Raw genomic sequence first — 20,704 nt, 5'->3', positions numbered from 1 at the left:
CTGAATACATGGCTTACATTTGCTGTTTCATCTCTTCATTTCTGACTCATTTCTCAATTAAGAGCTTTCTGACTTCTGCCCTAACCACTTCACTGAAGGTGAACAATTGGTGAGCTTACAAAATCACTGAAGACTTCGAAATTGCCAGATCTAATGGTAACTCCATAGTCCTTATCTTTCTAAATCACTGTCTACATTTCACACTTTTTGGAATATCCTTGATTTCCCTGACCATCTAACCATTTTTTTTAATCTATTGTTTTATAGATTATTTATAGTTTTATTGTTCATTTGTTTAATCTATCTTGCTGTCTATTCCTTTTAATGTCCCCTATTTCCTCTGTTTACCATTTACATGTTGGTATTCCCCAGGTTTCTATCCTTAAGTTATTTTTGCCCTCTCTCTTTACATGCACTTCTTATAGTTTTAACTCTTATTTGTGCTTTTATGTATTTTAAATTTTTATTCACAGCTGCTGGAAATATATAGCTGGAAGTCCCAGTCACTAAAAGCTCAACATGTCCACTGTTAAATTCATTTTATCACCCCCAACATTCCACTCACCCTACTGTCTGTTTTTGTGATCTCAGTTAATGGCCCCACTATCTAGCCAACCACCCAAACCAGGAATCCAGAAATAACAAATCTATCTCTCTTCTTCATTTTCCAAATTCACTTCGTTAACTATATTTCAACTCCATCATCATATTTCAACTTAATCACCATATTTTTAATACATTTCTACTCCATCATTTTTTTCCCCATCTTTACTACCACTGCCCCAGTTCAAGTCCAAATTATCTCTTGCCTAAGTTGAAACATCAGTTTCAAAAGCTTTCCTATCTCCTCTTTCAAGCCAGCATTAATAGAGCTGACAGAGTGATCAATCTAAAATAGAAATTCAATATCATTACCTGCCCAAACCCCACCTAACTGAAAGACTGCCTATCACCTACAGGATAAAATCCTAGACCTTTAAAATAGCAATATAGCCCACCACTGCATTATTTCTATTTTTCTCTATAATTTTATTAACAGCCACCATTCTAAGTGTGATTATACACATATAATTTATATGATGCTGTAATACCTTGGTGGAATATTATTATGCCTATTTTACATATTTAGTAAGTACTATTGGAAGTAACTTGCTCATAGGTATCAAATCAATAACACTGATAATTGAATCCAAATGTAATTATATTCCCTAATGGAATTTCCTTGAGGTCAGGGTCCACATCATTCCCTTTTTTGAACCACCAGCAACCAGCACATTAACTGATTCACATAATGGCTGTTAATTAAATATTAAACTAAATTGACTATTAAAAAAAGAAAAGAGAAATTATAACATGATTATAAAAGATCATCCTACCACTGACTAAGAAAGAGTAGAGATTCTAGAATTACCTCACTGGTAAATGGAAGCAACAGACACTATGGCTGAGTTTGTAACAAGTGCCCATATATACTTAAATATCTTTAAAATTATGATATAATCTCCATATTGCCAAGAGTAACTTTAAGATCCTTTTTTTTTTAACGTGCATTTTATTCAGATGTCTTACTTTCAGAGGAGCAAAAATAAAGTGCATGTAAATATTTTCATGAACAAGTTCTCTGCTCACTGACAATGTATGTCACATTGTATGTCACAATGTATGTGACAATGTATGTGTATTGTATGTGTGTTGGTATGTGTATGGAATATACACATGGAATATGTGTGCATATATATGCTTATATAATGGAGAAGTTCAAACTATCTTTAAGTTTAGGATTAGATGACGTCAGTAGCATTTAGGAAACTCATTCTTTAGACACACTGATAACAAAGGATCAAAAGGCTCAGCTGAAACTCTGAGACCCATCAAAGAATTACAGTAATTATAAAAAATACAGTGGTGAAGCCAATCTATCTCCCAGGTTGCAACAAAATAAAACTTCAAATAGCATACTTGTAAATAGTTGAAGAAAAGGAAATTAAAATGGAAACATCTACAAATCATTAAACATAACTCTGAACTGCAGCTATTCAACAATTGGACTTCAAGTCGTTTCACACCATTGGGTTAGGATAAAACATGCTCTGCTGGCATTTTCATCTGCCAAAATAGCCATTTGCAATTAAAAATTAAAACTGGCACCACTTCTTTGCAAGCAATTATCAAAAGGCTGCTGGCAATCTTCCTTGTTTATAGTGTTTCTTGTATCAAGACTTCAGTCCATTTTGAAATGTTTTTTTCTTAGGTTTTATTTCCTTTAGGCCATAATAGTCCCAATACTAATATTTTAACACTTTCAATATTTTAATTCAATATTACTATGAGCCTCAAATACTACAGCATTGTTTAAATTTCTGAAAACAAATCGATTTGAAGGATATATCTGTAGCATTTTATGTTACCCTATTAGCAAGGTATACAGCAGTATAACTTGGATAAGTCCCCTCTACATGTAAGGGAAATAGGTGATGTTTAAGGAATGTAGGAGTAAAAATAAAAGGCAAATATCAATTTCTATGGACATAGCTTTAATCCAGAATAGAATATATATGTAAATAATAAAGTCATTTATTGGGTCTAATTGAGTCCTGACACAGGTAGCGACCAGTAGTGTAAACTCTTGTTTTCCACCAGGAAGTCAGTAGTATACTTTGGAGACTGGGGGTATCAGTAGGTGAATCAGTCTGTAAGCAGAAGCATCTTCTATGTGGCAGACACTGTGCTGGGTGCTGGTGATACAGCAAAGGACAAGATGGAAAGAGTCCCTGCCTTTAAAGAGTTGGGTAGAGACAGACAACAAACTGATTCCTTCTCCAAGCCTAGGAGTGATGCATTCTGTTTAACTCTTTAGAAAGGTCACTTTGCTTACTATGTGGCACACAACCTCACCAGGAGTTAGGAGAAAACTTAAAGTGACCATTTAGGAAGTAGTCCTGCAGCTGAAAATGAGGAAGAGAAACGATAAAAGATCCCTTCTTATTACAAATATACCTTCCCTTTGTGATAGAATGTTAGACTACCTGCAGCATCCTCCGCCATCGTGGCTCCATCACAGACACTGGACAGTGACATGCCCATTTCACAGATACAGATTTGGATACCCAAAATGGTGAAATGGTTTATTCCACGTCACAAAGCTAATTAGTTGGAAAGTTGGAAGCAAAGCAATGGTCTCCCACTTCCAGCTCCATACCTTTCTCCTCAAAATCAGTCATCAATATCTTCTAAGAAAATCAAAAAGATTTAGTAGTTCCATCAGCTTTAGTTCACTTGGAAACTCCTCAATGAAAGGCTTCTAAGAGAAATTATTTACTTAATCATTAAGCAAGCATTTACTGAGAACCTACTAGGTACAAGGCATCTTGCTAGGTGCTTGGAATTCAGAGATAAGTAGTTCTCCTTACCTCTGTGTGGGAGGTTTGCCCTCCTGTGGGAGAGCCAGACCAAGTAGCTCACAGAGAAAACAGTGGGGCAAGCACCATCATAATGACATCCTGAAGTGCCACAGAACCTAAGACAAGGGGCACCTAAGTTATCCTGGGAGTGGGGAGATGTGTCTAAGAGGAAGCAATCCTTAAACTGTGTTTTGAAGAAAGAGCAGGGGTTAGACAGCCAGAACGCATGGAGTGGCGAGAATTAAAAGAAGCAGCATGAGCAAAAGCACAGCAACGAGACACACGGAATAAGGCTGGAGCTCAGAGTGAACATTAGGAGGTGAAGAAAGAAAGATGGACAGAGGCCATGTCATAGAGTGTCTTGTGTACTGTTCCAGGGAATTTGGTTAACTACACTATTGTCTCTACTTTCCCAACTCTTAACCATCCTCAATCCATTTAATTTACATTTATGACCCTCACCCCAAAGGTTATAGGTAAGGGGATGATATGATAAGATTTACATTTTAGGAAAAACACTATGGTGCCAGAGTGGAAAGCTGGAAGGTTGAGAACAGAAGCTGGATAATTAAGCAGGAGAATATTACAAATCATCCAATGGAGAGATACTGAGAAACAGAGAGGGATAGTAGCAATAGCAAAGGAGAGAAGGGAATAGATAGGAAATATATTTACAAGGTGAATACACAGAATTTAATGATCTTTTGGATGGCCAGCAGGACCAAGTTTCATAAAAACAAAGGTGTCAAGGATGAATTGCAATTTCTTAGCTTGGGTGAGTGGGCTGTTTCTTCTAATTTAAAATATCTGTAAATTCTGATCCATGGCATTACCTCAGGCATAGATACTCTGGACAAAGTAGGGGTTATGTGTATCTGGCACCCTGTTTGACATGCTGTTTTTTAGAACCACATTTGCTGCATCAATGCAAATTTATATATGAAGCCCTATCATGTGTTCTACTACCACCATTATTCTTCTAAACTTTTCCCAAAAAGAGGATGAATTAAAAATGGACAGAGGTGCCCAGGTGGCTCAGGTGGTTAAGTGTCCAACTCTTGATTTCAGCTCAGGTCATGATCTTGTGGTTTGTAAGTTTGAGTCCAGCATTGGGTGTGCGCAGAGCCTGCTTGGATCCTCTGTCTCTTCGCTCTCTGTGCCCCTCCCCCCACCTCAAAGTAAATAAATAAAATTTTAAAAAATGGACAAACAACATTTAAATAAATATATCACCTCATATTTGAATAGTTCATCTATTCAGCCAAAGAACAGCTGAAGACAGGAAATGAGGAGTCATAGCTGTCTGGTAAATCCTTAAGAATAGTAAGGGAACAGACTCTCTAATCCCCACTAATTCATAAAGATTGGAAGAAAGTATTTGAAGTAGGTCATCTCTTGCTCTTGCCAGACATCTCATCAGTAGATATACACACTTGAAAACACATTTTATACCATTAAAATGCCATTATAATAATGATTTTTACATATTTAATAGAAACTTGTCTTTACCTGAAATATAACTTTAAACATACTTTTCTTGCTTTTTGGCAGTGAAAACACTAGTCGACCACGTAAATCCATCCCTGAAGTACCTCATTAATCACAGTGCACTTGCTCTTGGCAAGAACCTTAATGTGCTACAAACACTGTTATTAAAGTAAGATTTGGGGATTCCCAGGCTGGCAGGGAATTAGTTACACTGCTTTAGAAATTATTTTCATATAATTTCCTTTATTATTAATGGTCTTGTTAGACTCACAGCTCAAAGTAACTTTTACTCATTTAATGTGTAAAGTCAGCTCTCTAAATAAACAGTAAGAAGCAATTGCCAAAGATGGCTTGTCCCTCAGGGTGGGCTATAGTTGTGTAGAATCCTCCCAGAAGATGATGCTATCCATTCCCTCTCCCTGCTAATGTGGATCTAGCACCCCTACCTAATTGCTCAAGCATTACAGTTTCAGAGTCTAGAAATGTATAAAGCAAGACTTCCTATTAGCACATGGTATTGACAAACACATAATTTATTTCATATCTACCACTAAAGGCATTGATTGATAGGTTGATATGAAGTGTGGTGAGTAGAGAATTATCCAAACTTGAGCCTCTTGAAAAATTATTTGTTAAAGATTCTAAATTCTGTAAGGCCATAAAAATCTGTTAAACACCAATATATTGAAAAGACAATGTTGCGTTACAGTAAATCCTCATTCATGTTCAAGGGCAAAACTCAGGATATGTAAAACATGAGCATCAGCCAAAGTTGTCTCTCTATCCAAATATACAGTGCATAATTTACCAAAAGTTAAAACTTACCAATGGCATCATATTGTAAATTTAAATCTACAAATATTCTGAGCATACGCTTGTAAAAAAAAATCATTTTCCATACAGTATATACTTTGCTGCCAAATTGAACACGGATCATTATTGCTAAATGTTTTAATAGACCCTGACAGGTTAAAAGAATTTATCTGGCTTGCTAGGTAACATGATTAATTATATATCAACTCAGAAAGGACAAACATGAAAAGTATCATAGTATTTCTCTATGCCTATCATTTAGTACAGTGACCACATCTAAACCAATGTGAATCTTACAGTAAAAGTTACACCTTTTGATGTGGTAATGATGCTACACAGTGTTCTCCTTGTGTGCATTGTAACATGGAAAGTTGGCTGGAATATTCTACCTAATGCTACATATTCACATCAATCTGAGACCGTAAAATTTTCCAGACACCAGAGCCCCACGGATTGTAGACTCCACCAATTTCCTGACTCCTACATGGTCAAATTCCAGGTTCACCTATTTACAAAACCAGCCCCTTCTTCCGTGTTATTTCAAAAAATGCTTTTGCTGTTGATGCCAATCCTCCATCCCAGGTGAGAACTATGTTTGGATGTCATGTCTCATTTCTAAAAGAAACCTAGATTATGTGTTCACAGCCTATTTTACTAGGAAATAAGGTACGGATCAGTGAGTGCCTGAAACCTTCTCTACAGGTCTCCTTAGGCTGATGTCTTTATATTTCATTTTAACATAAGAAACGGGGGAAAAAACTAAAAAGAGATGAAAAATGAGAAAAAAAGAGAAATAATTAGATAGGGTGTAACGGCATAAAACTACCTTAAAACGTCCAGATAAAGCTAACTCTAACAGGAGACTGAATGAATGGACCTTGTGGGAAAAACAGTAGTAAACTTTAAAGCCATTGAAAGGTTTTAAATGCCTAAGGGAAAAATAAACATTTGCTTCCAATCATTTTCTCATTAAGCATTCATTCTCTGCTAGATGGTGAAGGCGTACATACACACACATACACACACACACACACGCACACACACACTCACACACGCACTTTGACTCGGAGGCACAAATGCCTACTTAACCCACTGCCTGATCCCTGTCCCAGGTGGCTCATTTGCGCCTCTGCTATCGCACTTTGGTCCGGAGCCCCAGGCTCAGCACTGGCCTCTACCACTGCACGAGAGCATCACCTTGCCCCGCCCAGCTCGCCTTTTCTAGACCTTAGCCATATCGGTGGCAGAAAGGACTACATGCACTGACAGATTTTCTGTTAGTGGTGGAGATGGTGGCGAAGCGTGTTTCCGGGCGCACCTAAAACCTAGCTGCCCTCCCCACCAAGTGGCAGCTTCCCCAGCTCCGCCCCCAGGACTGAGGACCCAGCCGTCCGTTTCTCCCCTCACTACCCGGTCCTACCCTGGCATCACCTCCTAACCTCTCCAGTACACTCTCACGAGCCCTCACACCGGCGAACATCCTCCCTTCGCCTTTCCCAGCTCCCGGGCGCCCCTCGCGGTTGAAATTTTTGTATCTCGGGACCTAATCGCTCCCAATTATCCGCGCAGCCTAAGTCCCAGGTCTGCCCGGCTCTCGCCTTCGGTGCCTAAAACTGCGGGGCAGCTCATTGGGTGTGTTAGGGGAGACGGCTGAGTCCGTAGAGGTGGAGGAGGTGGGGCTGAGGGAGGTAGAAGGCTTTAGGAGGAAGACCATAAACACGTGCAAAGAAATAAAAGCCACCACGTGTGCGCGCGCGAGTGTGTGAGAGAGTGTGTGTGCACGCGCGCGCGCCTGGCCAGGGCGTGGGCGCGGAGTGCGTCCCACGGGGCCAGGCACATAGACCCCCCGGAGCGGGCGTGGCGGGGGGCGCGCGGGGGCCGCGGGTACTCACACGAACGCGTGGTAGATGAACGCCCAGCCGCGGGGTCTCTCCAGCACGTTGTACAGATAGTTCTGCACCCGCCGGTACTTCACGTTGCGCCGGCAGCTCTGGCTACTGGTGTACGAGAGCGGCTTCCCCAGTAGGCTCATCCGGGCCCCCTGCTTGCCCCGGCGGCTCTCCCTCAGGCCGCCGCCGCTGCCGCCGCCGCCGCCGCCGAGCGCGGCCGCGCGGGTGCCCAGCAGCAGCAGGCCGTCGCCCCTGGCGGCGGCTGAGTTCAGCAGCACCCTGCCCCGGCCCGACTCCACATCCTTCATGCCGCTGCCCAGGCGCCCCCCGCCCGCCGCCGCCGCCGCCGCCGCCGCCGCGCCGCTCTTCACCCAGAGCCCAGCGGCGCCGCCCTCCTCTCCTCCCGCGTGGTGGCGGGGCATGGCATCACCACGGGCACCGCGAGGGGGGCGCCAGTGCCTGTGGCGGGGGCAGCGGCCTCATGCGCGCCGGCGGGTTTCGAGGAGGAAGCCGCGGCCGACGGAGCGCCCGCCGGCCCGCGACCTCCGAGCTAGGGGCGGGGAAGCAAGCAGCCAGCAAACCGCCGGGGCTTTGGGGTGGGGGCGGAGAGGGGTGTGCGAAGGAGGCCCAATTTCTAGCAGTCTTTAGCTTCGAATTCGAAATCAGGACCTGTTTGGGACGTCACTTTGAGAGGGTTTCCTTGCTTCCTCTCATTACCGCAGCTAGAGCCCCTTCCTTCCCAAGTGCCCCAGGGCCGGACCCGCGGAGTGCGGGACGCTCCCACGCGCGCGCCCAGCGCACACCCAGTCCCAGGCTCCCCCCTTTCCTCTCTCACTAGATTCCCCACGCCCAGACTGCGTCCGCCCCCTCCCCTGGCTCGAAAGCCCCTCTTGGAGGCGCGAGTTTGGTTGAGTTCTCTCAGGGGCTTTGGAGCTGTCCGGAAGGTAAGTCGGCCTCGTGCCCTGAAGAGAAACTGGAGATGCAGGTCTCTGCTGACTCCCGCCGCTAAGATGCCGGGCCAGGTCCTGCTATCCTTTCCGCAAGGGGTGTGTGTGTGTGGAACGGCCCTGACCTGCCCTTCAGGTACCAGCCAGTACCTGAGCGCGTGGGGCGACGCTCCGGGAAGTGGCGCTCGGGTCCCCCGCACAGCTGGAGGGTCCCTGCCAGTTCAGTGTGCAGACCGGCAGGACACGACTCCCAAGGCGGAGAGGCGGGCAGCGGGCATCTCCCCGCGGCTCACTCCAGCTCTCGGGCTGTGACTTTCCATCCCAGCATCAGGCAGCAAGCCCTCGAGTAACTGGACATCCTTCCCAGCCCGGGGGGTGGAGTGTAGGGAGGGCATAAAAACTACTGAGTGGCTCCTCCGCGGTTAAGGAGTTGCCCCTGGGCTTCGCCTGACAGCGGCGCGAAAGCACGGCAGAGCGAACTGGGTTCCCTTCGTCAAGAAATCTCCATTTAAGTCCGAAAAAAGTCACAAAACTGTTAAGTCTCCGCAGTGGCAGCGGCGGCCCCAGAGTCTGGGAGAAAAATCCTGGAGGGAAGAGAGCCCAGGACACCGGCTTCTTGGGGTCCTTCCCCCACCCCTGTAGGCTGTAACTTACACGGTGAGAGACATGTGGCGACTCAGTGCTGGCTGAGTCTCCCACCACCTCTGACACTCTGGGGACCCAAAGCGTGCGCGCCCTAGGCGAGGAGGGAGGCCACGGTGCCACTGGCTTCGGCCTCTGGCCTTCAGCAACATCGCATTATAAAGCATAAGCAGTTAAACCTCACAGTCAGCGTGGGGAAACTGAAAGGAAGCCAGGCTTGGGACCTTCTACCGAAAGAGTGGATTCTCACCCCCCACCCCCACAAAATTACGAAAGAAAACAACCACCACGTTAGACTGAAGAAACAACTAAGGTTCCACCAGAGCAGATGATCTCAAGGTACTGATTCCATCTGCCTTTTCCTTCTAGAAGCCTGAAGCCGAGGCAATACTAAAGCAAAAGTCTTATTTCAGCTGTCTCCGCCCCTCGGGGATACAGACTCTCTCAACTCCCTCCTGTACACACACCCACGCCCGCGGCAGCTCCTTTCTGCCTCTGGCAGTAGCTGTATTTCAATGCTTTACTTTTACTTTCTTTTACTTTGCATTGTTACACTGTTGTTTGCGTGAAGCCCTCTCGCTGGCTCCTGGTCACCCGCTGGACCCTGCTTCCCTCCCTCCTTTTCCCCCAAGCCTCTCTTGGCGGTCACTAGCTCAGAGCCGGAGCAGCTAGATGCAGCTGGCCGCGGTGCCACGTGACTGTGAGGCAACCACCAGTACCCAGAGTCACTGTCTCTTTCCCCTAATACACTTCACACCCACGCACTGTGGAGGTGCGAGAGATTGCTCTGTGCCCTGCTATTCGAGGCAGATGCGGAGAGCGCCTTGGAGCAAGCTCTCCAATCCTAGAACAGCACGAGACCCCAGCTGAGGGTGGGGGGAGTTTGCTGTTGCTATATTTAGATTCCCAGCGGAGTTTCTGTGCTTGGACTTTCAGGGCGAAAGATCTAGAGTCAAAATGATTCGTGTGCACGCTTTAAACTTGAAAATCTTGGCTATTCTGCAGGCAAGTAAACAAATACCATTTCTTCTTAACCAAGCGGTTTTCCCCTCTTGCAAACTTTGACCACCACCTCTGAGCAGGTCAGGTGACTTCCATCTCACTTAATGTAGCTGGGCCCAGCGTGCAGGCAGGAAGTTTTGGGAAGGCAGAACCGGTACCGACACGGTTCTCTGGAAGAGCACCTGCTGCTTAGTTTCCCAGTGATATTTTCCTGGCGGGGCAGCAGTCATCAGTAAAACCATGATGTTAAGTAAATGCCATGAAACAAAAAAATCAGATTTGGTAATCAGTAGCTGCTTAGAGGCGGCTTCTTACTGGTTTCGACCTTTGAGATATTTTAGGGTAACCTCCAGTTAGAGGGCTAGCTTAGGTAAGGAGACCTGCCCAAGCGTTCATAGCATAGGGTTGCTAGGAACTCAGAAATCTCACTTCCCAGTACAGTATCCCATCAAACAGTCCTTACCTCCAACTGAGTACGTACAGAAGAGCACATGGTTTTATTTCAATGTGTCTGTCAACTACCTTTCAGAAAGAGGCGTTTAGCTGCAGGCCCTACTCATTCAGCCCTTGCATACCTGAGAAGGAAAAGCCAGGTGAGGCTGCATGGCCTCTAATACCAGATTCTCTTTGTGTGTCCCTTGCTTTCTTTACTACCTGCTAACTTACCTCAAAAGGCAGGAATTAATTGTGGGGAAAACAAAGTATTGTCATGAAGCTTTCTCTGTTGTTGTGTTTGAATACAAATGTTGCTAGGAAACTACCTTTTATTTTCCTGAGCTATTAAAATCCAGATATCAGAAGAGAGGATGGAATACATATTGTGCGGAGTAAAAACATTATAGGGTGTATTCTGTGCATAACAGTTATATTAGGGCATTATAGAGAGATATAAAAGGCAAAAGACAACCACGTTTTTCCAAAGGCAAATGTTTATTGCTAGTGTAAAGTGTGAGTTGATTAGCCTTCCCCATTCTTTGAGATAGGTTTGCCTTTAACCATTCATTCTCCACAGATTGTAAGATGACTGCCTGAAATTTGTGACCTTGGAAACTTGTGTTCTCTGAAGTCTATATGGAGATGGTTTCAACTGAAAATAGTTACTAGAAATATTTTATTTCAGTGTGTTTTCTATCCCATTATATTTTTCTTCTGAAGGGTACTCTTAAATAATAGTATTGAAAATTCCATACAAGAGCCAGGAGATGCCCAGGTTAAGACTTTTCAGGAAGAACAGCTAGATCTGAGCTGGTTTCGCAAAATGTCAGTGATCCCATTACTCTCCCCCTTTTCTTTTTCTTTATGGCTTTCCATCTTCCCATTTGCCCCAGCCCTACCCCCTCAACATATCTTCCCAACAAGTCATGTTCATGGTTCATATAAACTAGTGAGTGATATAAATGCCACTTTTTAGTGAGGTGGATGCACTTTGATCCATGTAAGATTCCTGGGTCAACCAGAACAGTAATAATGGTAAGAAGAATTCTCAAACCTTAGAGCAAAAAGGAAATTTACCAATGAAATGGAAATCCATTGTTTGGCTGCTGTTCAGTGACTTGCTCAAGGCTTAGCTATTTGTCTTGTAGACCTAGAGGTAGAAGTGAAATCTCGTAACTCTTGAATAGAATGCCCTTTAAGCTATACCATCATTTTCCTTAGCTTTTATTTCTCTCCTATCAGATCATAATCAAACCAACAAGCATAGCAACTATAATTGCATTTGTTAGGTATCTTATTATAACCATTGGTTAACATATTTACCTTTTCTTAATATTTTAAGTATATGGGTATTGTGTACCACAGCACCATTTTTAGTCAATCAAGAATTCTTATCTGTAAGAGATATAATGTTAAAAGCTACTCAAAATGTTTCTCCAACAAACAGAAATTAATCAGAGAACCCAGGGTAATATCAGAGATCTTCTGGGCCTAGCCAGAATATATGAAGCTTTTAACACAGTAGGGATCCCAGCTTTTCCCCACACAATGGATGAGGCATGGCCCTTTCAGAAAAGCCTCTGCCCCAGGGATGCAAAAAGGGTGTAGATGGAGTGTATATGGGTGTGAAGAGAGGCTGGTAGGGAAGCAGACAAAGGGTAGGAGAGGCTGAAAAAAAAATCCATTTTATTATAACAACTAATAAAAATTTATTTTCCTAGGAATTACTAAAATAATATGCTAAAAACCATTGTCAAAGAAAACAATAATATTTAGCATGTGTTTTTATGCACTGTGATTTGCAAGAATTATTTGATTTGATTCTGACAATGGCCTCACAAGTAGGCACTGCAATCATACCCAATTTATAGGGGAAGAAACTGAGGTGTGGACAAGTTAACAATTTTTCAAAACAAATACTTGTTGAGCCAGCACTCAAACTTATGGGTATTTAATACAAAACAAAATAAAACCCACTGAAAGAAAAACAAAAACCTAGATTTTTAACTATGAAACTAATACCAAACTTTTGAAATAAGGAGCTTAGCCCACTAATATGTATTAATAATGTTGACAGTTTCTCTTTCCAAAAGAAAAGGATTGGGAAGTTTCTATTAGTTGTTTCAAAGTAATTTGGGGTTTCACTCTAAACACAGATATAGCCTCAATATTCCTGTTCACTTTTCCTGAAGAAGGAAGGGCTTTCTTTCATAGATACTTTTTTTCTACTGAAAATTTTAAAACAGTCCCAAATCTTGTAGTATCAATTTCTTGAGATTGTATTTACATTGTGACCTTTTTCCTAATACTACCTTCATTTTTATTCATAAAACTCTTTGTTGTATTTGGCAGAGTGACACAAGTGCCTAATTTCATTTTTTTTTTCTGACACGCTGGTATGGCAGCAATACTTTTTCTTTCTGCCAGCTACTTTAGTTCTTCTTTCTGAAGATAATTTGAATATAGCTATTCGATCTTTTAAAGATCCATGTATTTAGAAACTGTGTTAAGAGACTGATACAGAAGGAAAACATCTTTGAGCTAGTGTACTGGAAAATTGTGTTATAATTCTGTGCCCCCTAGTGGTACTCACATTTTATCAAAACTTTTTCAAAGAGGAATTAAGAAGGCATCCTTTATGAACTTCCCAAAACTTACTCATTTTTTCAACAAGCAATTATTAATTTCAGGTGCTGTGCTAGCTGGAATGGGTACAGAGATGAAAAACAATCCTGAATCTTACGGTGTTCCTGGGCAGTTGGGGAGAAGGATAAGTGACAAGTTCACAGAGTTTTGCAAAGGATGTTATGGGAAGCTACACAGGGATTCCTGAAGAATGCAATTGCTGAGCCAAGTCTTGAGTAGTAACTGGACTTTTAAGAAGACATGAAGGCAGGGTATTCAGAGAGAGAACATTCGAGAAAATGTGAAGTCTAGAGAGCTGATTGTGCTTTGAGAATGACAAGAAGTTGGGTTCTGCTGGAGCCCAGGGTGCTTTTGCTGGTGTGACTGTAAGGAGGAGGGTAGAGGAGTAAAGCACTAAGTCATATATATATATATATGCACTAAGGAGGAGGGTAGAGGAGTAAAGCACTAAGTCATATATATATATATATGTATATATATGTATACATATGTATATATGTATATATGTATATATACGGAATATATACACACATATATATGGAATATATACACATACACACACACACACACACACACACACACACACACATATATATATATGGAATGGATGAGAGTTATAGCTTGGGATAGGATTGCCTGGGAAAACACATAGATCGGCTTAAAAAGGAAGAGGCCTGAGGACCTAATGTTGGTGAGCATGAGCATTTAGGGTAGGGTATGGAGGAAGGAAGAAAGGAAAAAGAGAGAAGATGGAAACAGAGAAAGTGGAGTAACTGCAAAGAATCAATGCCACCATAGCCAGAAAAGAAGCTTCAACAGAGAAATGTTGGAAAGAGATCAAATGAGACAAGGATTTTGGATGTGACAACAAGGAAATCATTTGAAGAAGTAGTTTCTGTTTTTTGTCCTTGTAGAATGTAGAAATGGGAATTAGGTCAGAGTGGGGCAGAGAAAGAATTAAAAAATGAGGGAGCAGAGATAATGATTCAGAAGGGTAAGAAAGAGGTAGCAGCAAGCAGAGGATTTGGGTTTGAGAAAGGTTCTAAACAAAACACAATGTTGACTCATGTGACACTTGAGTGGCCATCATGCCACTCTCACAGGTCCTATAGCTGAGTCTGAGCAGTCATTTAGATGGGACAACAGAGCTGCAGTTTTGACTGACAGTATTTCTTTCACTGCCAGTTGTGAGGTCTGAGGCAACTTGGACACTTTCTATTGATTCTACCTTTATAACATTCTTAATAAAAACTATCATTTTTTAAATGATAAACTAACATTTACACAAAAGTCCAATATAATATAATATATGCATTTTTCATGTTTAGTTTTACTTGGAAGGAAGAAGCATGTTGGATAAACAATATATTTTTGTTTGATTTTATTTATAAGGAAAGGCTGAGGAACTGACCAGATCATCTGAGAGAATCTACCTATATATTTAGTTAGTTATAGTTATATATCACTATATATATATAGTTATATAGTTATGTATCTTTAAAAGGCTGATATCTCTTAAATATTCAACACAGTTTTCAAACACTGCTGCTCAGAGCTATAGGGGAACACCTGGAGTCCTTCAGACAGGTCAGTAATTGACAAGAGAGGGGCATCCAAGTTCCTGGAATTTTAACTGGGGATTTGTTACTATGAGGCTTCTGAATAGCATTATATTAAAAAAACTGTTAAAATTATCTTTGAAAACCAATGACTTTAGAGACTAGTCCTGTTTGCTTGGCTACTGACAGTAACACTTCCTACTTTTTTGAGTCATGGCTACAAATGGTAAGACTCATGGCCCACTTGGGGCAAAAGGAGAAGGCCAGTGAAAGCCGGAGCTCATTGGCTTGAGGTTATGGTCATCTTGAGGTCTGTAGCTCTGTGGCAGGGATGCTCTGGATCATGGAAAGGTTTAGGATCAAAATGGTAAAAAGAAACATTGGGTCTTGTGTAGAAATCTTTAAAGTAAAGAGTTTGTGTGAGAGGCAGGTATCTTGAAAAACAGAAAGTGGGATTGCAACCAAGTTGCCTTGTTTTTATTTTTGCATCTTATTTTGTATGTGAGACTGAAGCATGTTGAGAAAAAGAGGTACGAAGTTGAAAATTGTTTTAAGAAAGAAGAGACTTTACCATGTGAATAGGAAGATTAAAAATGAGGAAGGAACAGGGGGCAACAAGACCCAATATTATTTTGGGTGGTGAGAATCAAACATGGAACAATAATTACTAATAAATTGCTTTTAAACTGCTCAGGATTTAGAGTCAGAAAAAACTTCTAGGTCGTGGCATCCTGGTTCTTGGTTGAGTTACTGAATTTCTCTGTCTTCATTTCTTTCATGTTTAAAGTAGGGATAATGAGGGGTGCCTGGGTGGCTCAGTAGGTTAAGCATTTGACTCTTGGTTTTGGCTCAGGTCATGACCTCACAGTCCTTGAGATGGAGCCCGGGTTGAGCTCTGTGCTGACACTGTGGACTCTGTTTGGGATTCTCTTTCTTCCTCTCTCTCTGCCCCTGCCCCACTCATTCTCTCTCTCTCTCTCTCTCTCTCTCTCTCTCTCTCTCTCTCTCTCTCCCTCTCTCTCTCTCTTTCTCTCTGAAAATAAATAAACATTAAAAAAATAAAGTAGGGGATAATAATGTCTGTATCACTGGCTTTTGTGAAGATTAAATGAAATAGTTTATGTAAAGGCCTTAGCATAGGTCTGACACACAATTAGTGTTCAATAGATACTAACTACTATTACTACTAACCAACATTCATGCATACCAAGATTTACTTTAGGTTCAATTTTTTATTTAGGCTGCAATTTAAAAATAATAGCTGATTAATTTTATGAAATATTAGCTTCTATAATTTTTAACATTTAACTGAAATTTAGTACTTAAAAATTATAGACATATGAACTTGTGATGTTCAAGGCAACCTCCATAAGACTGTTTCCTGATTTTTCAGCAGAAACCTTGCATGCCAGAAGGGAGTGGCATGATATATTCAAAGTGCTAAAAGAAAAAAGATTCCAACCAAGAGTAGTCTACCATGTAAAATTATCATTCAAAATTAACATTCAAAAAGGAGAGAGAAAAGGCTTTCCTGACAAGCAAAAACTAAAGGAGTTAGTTCATTACCACTAAATAGCCTTACAAGAAATGTTTAAGGAACTCCTTGAAGCTGCAAAGACAGGGTGCTAATTAGTAACAAGAAAACATATGAAAGAATAAATCTCATTAGAAAGATAAATATATACTAAAGGTAGTGGATTAATCAATTATAAGGCTACTATAAAGGTTAAAAGGCAAAAATAGTAAAAGTAACTATGATTACAAGAATTAGTTAAGGGATACACAAAATAAAAAGATGTAAAATGTGGAGCGCCTGGGTGGCTCAGTCGGTTAAGCATCTGAGTCTTGATTTTAGCTCAGGTCATGATCTTACAGCTCGTGAGTATGAGCCCCGCAATTTGTGAGTTTGAACCCCACATTGGGCTCTGCGCTGACAACATGGAGCTTGTTTAGGATTCTCTGTCCCCTCTCTCTCTCCCCCTCCCCCACTTATTCCCACCCCCCACTTTCTCTCTCAAAAATAAATAAACTTTTAAAAAATGTGAAATGTGACATCAAAAACATAAAACATGAGGGATGGAAAATAAAAATATTAAGCTTTAGAATGGGATCAAACTTAAATGGTTATCAACTTAAAGTAGGTTATTATAAGTTTTATATATAAGACTTATGGTAACCACAAAGTGAAAACCTATAGTAAACACACAAAAGATAAACAGAAAGGAATATAAGTGTACTAGTAAAGAAAGTCATCAAACCACAAAAGAAGAGCACCAAATAAGAATAGAGAACTACAAAAACAGCCAGTAAACAATTAACAAAATGGCAATAAGTACATTTAAATTTTTTTTTTTCAACATTTTTTTTATTTATTTTTGGGACAGAGAGAGACAGAGCATGAACGGGGGAGGGGCAGAGAGAGAGGGAGACACAGAATCGGAAACAGGCTCCAGGCTCCGAGCCATCAGCCCAGAGCCTGACGCGGGGCTCGAACTCACGGACCGCGAGATCATGACCTGGCTGAAGTCGGACGCTTTACCGACTGCGCCACCCAGGCGCCCCAATAAGTACATTTAAATATAAATGGACTAAATTCTCCAATTCAAAGATACAAAATGGCTGAATGGGGTAAAATAACAAGACCCATCTATTTGTTGCCTACAACTGACTCACTTTAGATGTAAGGGAACATAAGTCCCTTTAAGTGAAGGGACAGAAAAGGATATTCCATGCAAAAAGAAACCACAAGAAAGCTGGAGTAGTTATAATTATATCAGACACAATAGACTTTAAAACAAAGACCACAATGAGACACAAATATGGGCATTACAAAATGATAAAGGGGTCAGTCATTCCAACAAGACATAATTTTGTAAATATTTATGCATCTAACATAAGAACACTTAAATATATAAAGGAAACATTAACAGTCCCAAAGGGAGAAATATACAGCAATACAATAATAGCAGGGTATTTTAACAATTTACATATATTAATGGATAGATCATCCAGACAGAAAATCAATACAAAAACATTGGCTCTAAACAACAGATAGACTTAATAGATACAGAACATTCCATTCAAAAGCAACAGAATAAACATTCTTCTCAAGTTAACATTCAACATTTTCCAGGATATATCATATGTTAGGCCACAAAACAAGTCTTAATAAATTTAAGAGAACTGAAATAATATCAAGCATCTTTTCCAACCACAATGGTATGAAAGTATAAATCACTGACACAAAGAAAACTGGAAATTTGCAAACATGTAGAGATTAAACAACATGCTACTGAATAAACAATCAAAGAAGAAATAAAAGAAATATAAAAATACCTTGAGACAAATGAAAATGGAAATGTATCAAAATTTATGGGATGCAGCAAAAGCAGTTCTAAGAGGGAAGTTCATAGTGATAAATACCTACCTCAAGAACAAGAAAAGTCTCAAACAACCTAACTTCACACCTCAAAGAACTAGAAAAAGAACAAACAAAGCCCAAAGTTGGTAGAAGGAAGGAAATAACAAAGAGCAAGGTAGAAATAATCAAGTAGAGACTAAACAGACAATAGAGAAGATAATGAAACTAAGAGCCAGTTCTTTGAAAAGATGAAGTTGACAAGCCTTTAGCTAGACTCACCAACAAAAAAAAGAGAGAGGACTCAAATAAATACAATCAGAAATTAAAGAGGAGATGTTACAACTGCCACCACAGAAATACAAAGGATCGTAATAGACTACTATGAATAATTAAATGCCAACAAATTGGACAACCTAAAAAAAATGAATAAATTCCTAGAAACATACAATCTATAAAGACTGAATCATGATGAAAAAGAAAATCTGAACAGACTCAGTACTACTACAGAGATTGAATCAATAATCAAAAACTTCCCCAAAAAACAAAAGTCCAGGACAGATTCCTTCACTGGTAAATTCTAGTCAACATTCAAAGAAGAATTAATACCAATTCTTCTCACACTCTTCCGAGAAGGGAACTCTACTAAACACATTTTACAAGTCCAGCATTACCCTGATACCAAAACTAGACAAGGATGCCACAAGAAAAAATAGGCTTTGTTAATATCCCCAATGAACAAAGATGAAAAAAAATTCTCAACAAACTATTAGCAAGCCAAATTCAGCAATATGTTAAAAGGATCATATACCACAATCAAGTGTTATTTATTCCAGGGATGCAAAGATGGTTCAACGTCTGCAAATCAACCAATGTGATATACAGTAAAACCTTGGACTGCAAGTAACTTACTTGTTCTGTGAGTGTTCTGCAATACAAGCAAACATTTCTAACAAATTTTAACTTGATAGACAAATGATGTCTTGCAATATGAGTAGCACATGATGCCAAATGTCACATGATCACAACTGAACCAAGGACTCTTTTCTCTCTCGCTCCCTGCAGGAGTGATTGTCTCCCATGCTCCGATGCTCAGTCTCAGGCCGTGGTCCTTGGCAGAAATCAGTGATTTTTCAGTACCTTGGAAGGTGCCCACAGCTGGCACTAGTGTGTTTTTTTTGTCACTTCAAAGCAATTATGGACAGTCTTTTGCTTTTCCATACAAGAGTAAACTTAAGAATGCTTTGCTTCACTCTAGGTCGGACTGCTTGAAGATATAGACCCTTTCCTCTGCTGCCTTATTGCTAGTTACATTAAATGCAGTATATGACAAGACTTTTTTTAATACTGCACTGTAGTCAACATCTGTGTGAGCCTATACAATGGTCCCCATGCAGGAAAAGATTCCAATGAGCCAATAGATAGCGGTGATTCCATTAGTGATAGTGGAAGTCATCTTACACAATAACCTTCCTCTCTCTTGTCTCCCTCACACCAGCCACGAAGGTTTTCAAAGATAAGTGCAGGTTAATTTGTTTATTTTTCTTTATATTTTGTATTTTATTGTGTCTTATATTACGGAATTATAATCATTTTTATATGAATATTTTTGTGTTGTGGAATGAATCATCTGAGTTTCCATTATTTCTTATGGGAAAATTCACTTAGATATACAAGTGCTTTGGATTACAAGCATGTTTCTGGAATGAATTATGCTCACAAACCAAGTTTACTGTAACACATTAACAAAATGAAGGCCAAAAGGACAAAAATCATATGGTCAACTCAATAGATGCAGAACAATCATTTGACAAAATTCAACATCCATTTATGATAAAAACTCTCAAAAAAGTGGGTATAGAGGAAATGTTCCTCAACATAATAAAGGCCATATATGATGAGCCCACAGTTTACATCCTACTCAATTGTGAAAAGGTGAAAGTCTTTCCTATAACATCAGGAACAAGACAAGGATGTCCACTCTCACCACTTTTATTCAACATAGCATTGATGTGGCAACAAAAATAAATAAAAAGGATCCAGATTGAAAAATAAAACTTTACTTATTTGCAATAAGAAAAACTCTATTTGCAGATGACATGATATTAGAGAAAACCCCAAAGACTCCATTAGTTCTGTTAGAACTAATAAAATTCAGTTAAGTTGCAGGATACAAAATCAATATGCAAAAATATGTTGTTTTTTATACACCGATAAACTATCAGAAAGAATAAAGAAAACAATCCCATTTATAATTAAAAAGAATAAAATACTGAAAAATAAATTTAACCAAGGAGACAAAAGACCTGTATATTGAAAATGACAAAGACATTAATCAAAGAAATTGAGGAAGACACAAATAAGCAGAAAAATATTCTATGCTCATGGATTGGAAAATCAACATTGTTAAAATGCCCATACTACCTTAAACAATCTATAGGTCCAATGCAATCCCTATCAAAATTCCAATGATATTTTCCAAAGAAATAGAATAAATAATCCTAAAATTTGTATGGAACTACAG

At 40.3% G+C, this 20,704-nt stretch overlaps 1 protein-coding gene across 3 annotated transcripts in view; it reads right to left on the bottom strand.

Annotated features, from left to right (window-relative positions):
- The window catches only part of KCNQ5 (potassium voltage-gated channel subfamily Q member 5), a 524,285-nt gene extending 515,913 nt beyond the window's left edge, over positions 1 to 8,372 (bottom strand). For 2 of the 3 annotated variants that reach the window (XM_032593201.1, XM_030315841.1), the window contains exon 1: positions 7,595 to 8,372. In XM_032593201.1, the coding sequence (XP_032449092.1) occupies positions 7,595 to 8,013 (419 nt within the window). In that variant the 5' untranslated portion in view covers positions 8,014 to 8,372. The remainder of the gene's footprint in view (positions 1 to 7,594) is intronic. The other variant, XM_030315843.1, reaches the window with a different exon arrangement.
- Between the last annotated feature and the right edge of the window lie 12,332 nt (positions 8,373 to 20,704).

Source organism: Lynx canadensis, chromosome B2 (assembly GCF_007474595.2).
Source record: "Lynx canadensis isolate LIC74 chromosome B2, mLynCan4.pri.v2, whole genome shotgun sequence".
Taxonomy (NCBI): domain Eukaryota; kingdom Metazoa; phylum Chordata; class Mammalia; order Carnivora; family Felidae; genus Lynx; species Lynx canadensis.
The sequence above is the reverse complement of the archived record's forward strand: the minus strand, read 5'-3'. Positions and strand labels throughout refer to the sequence as shown.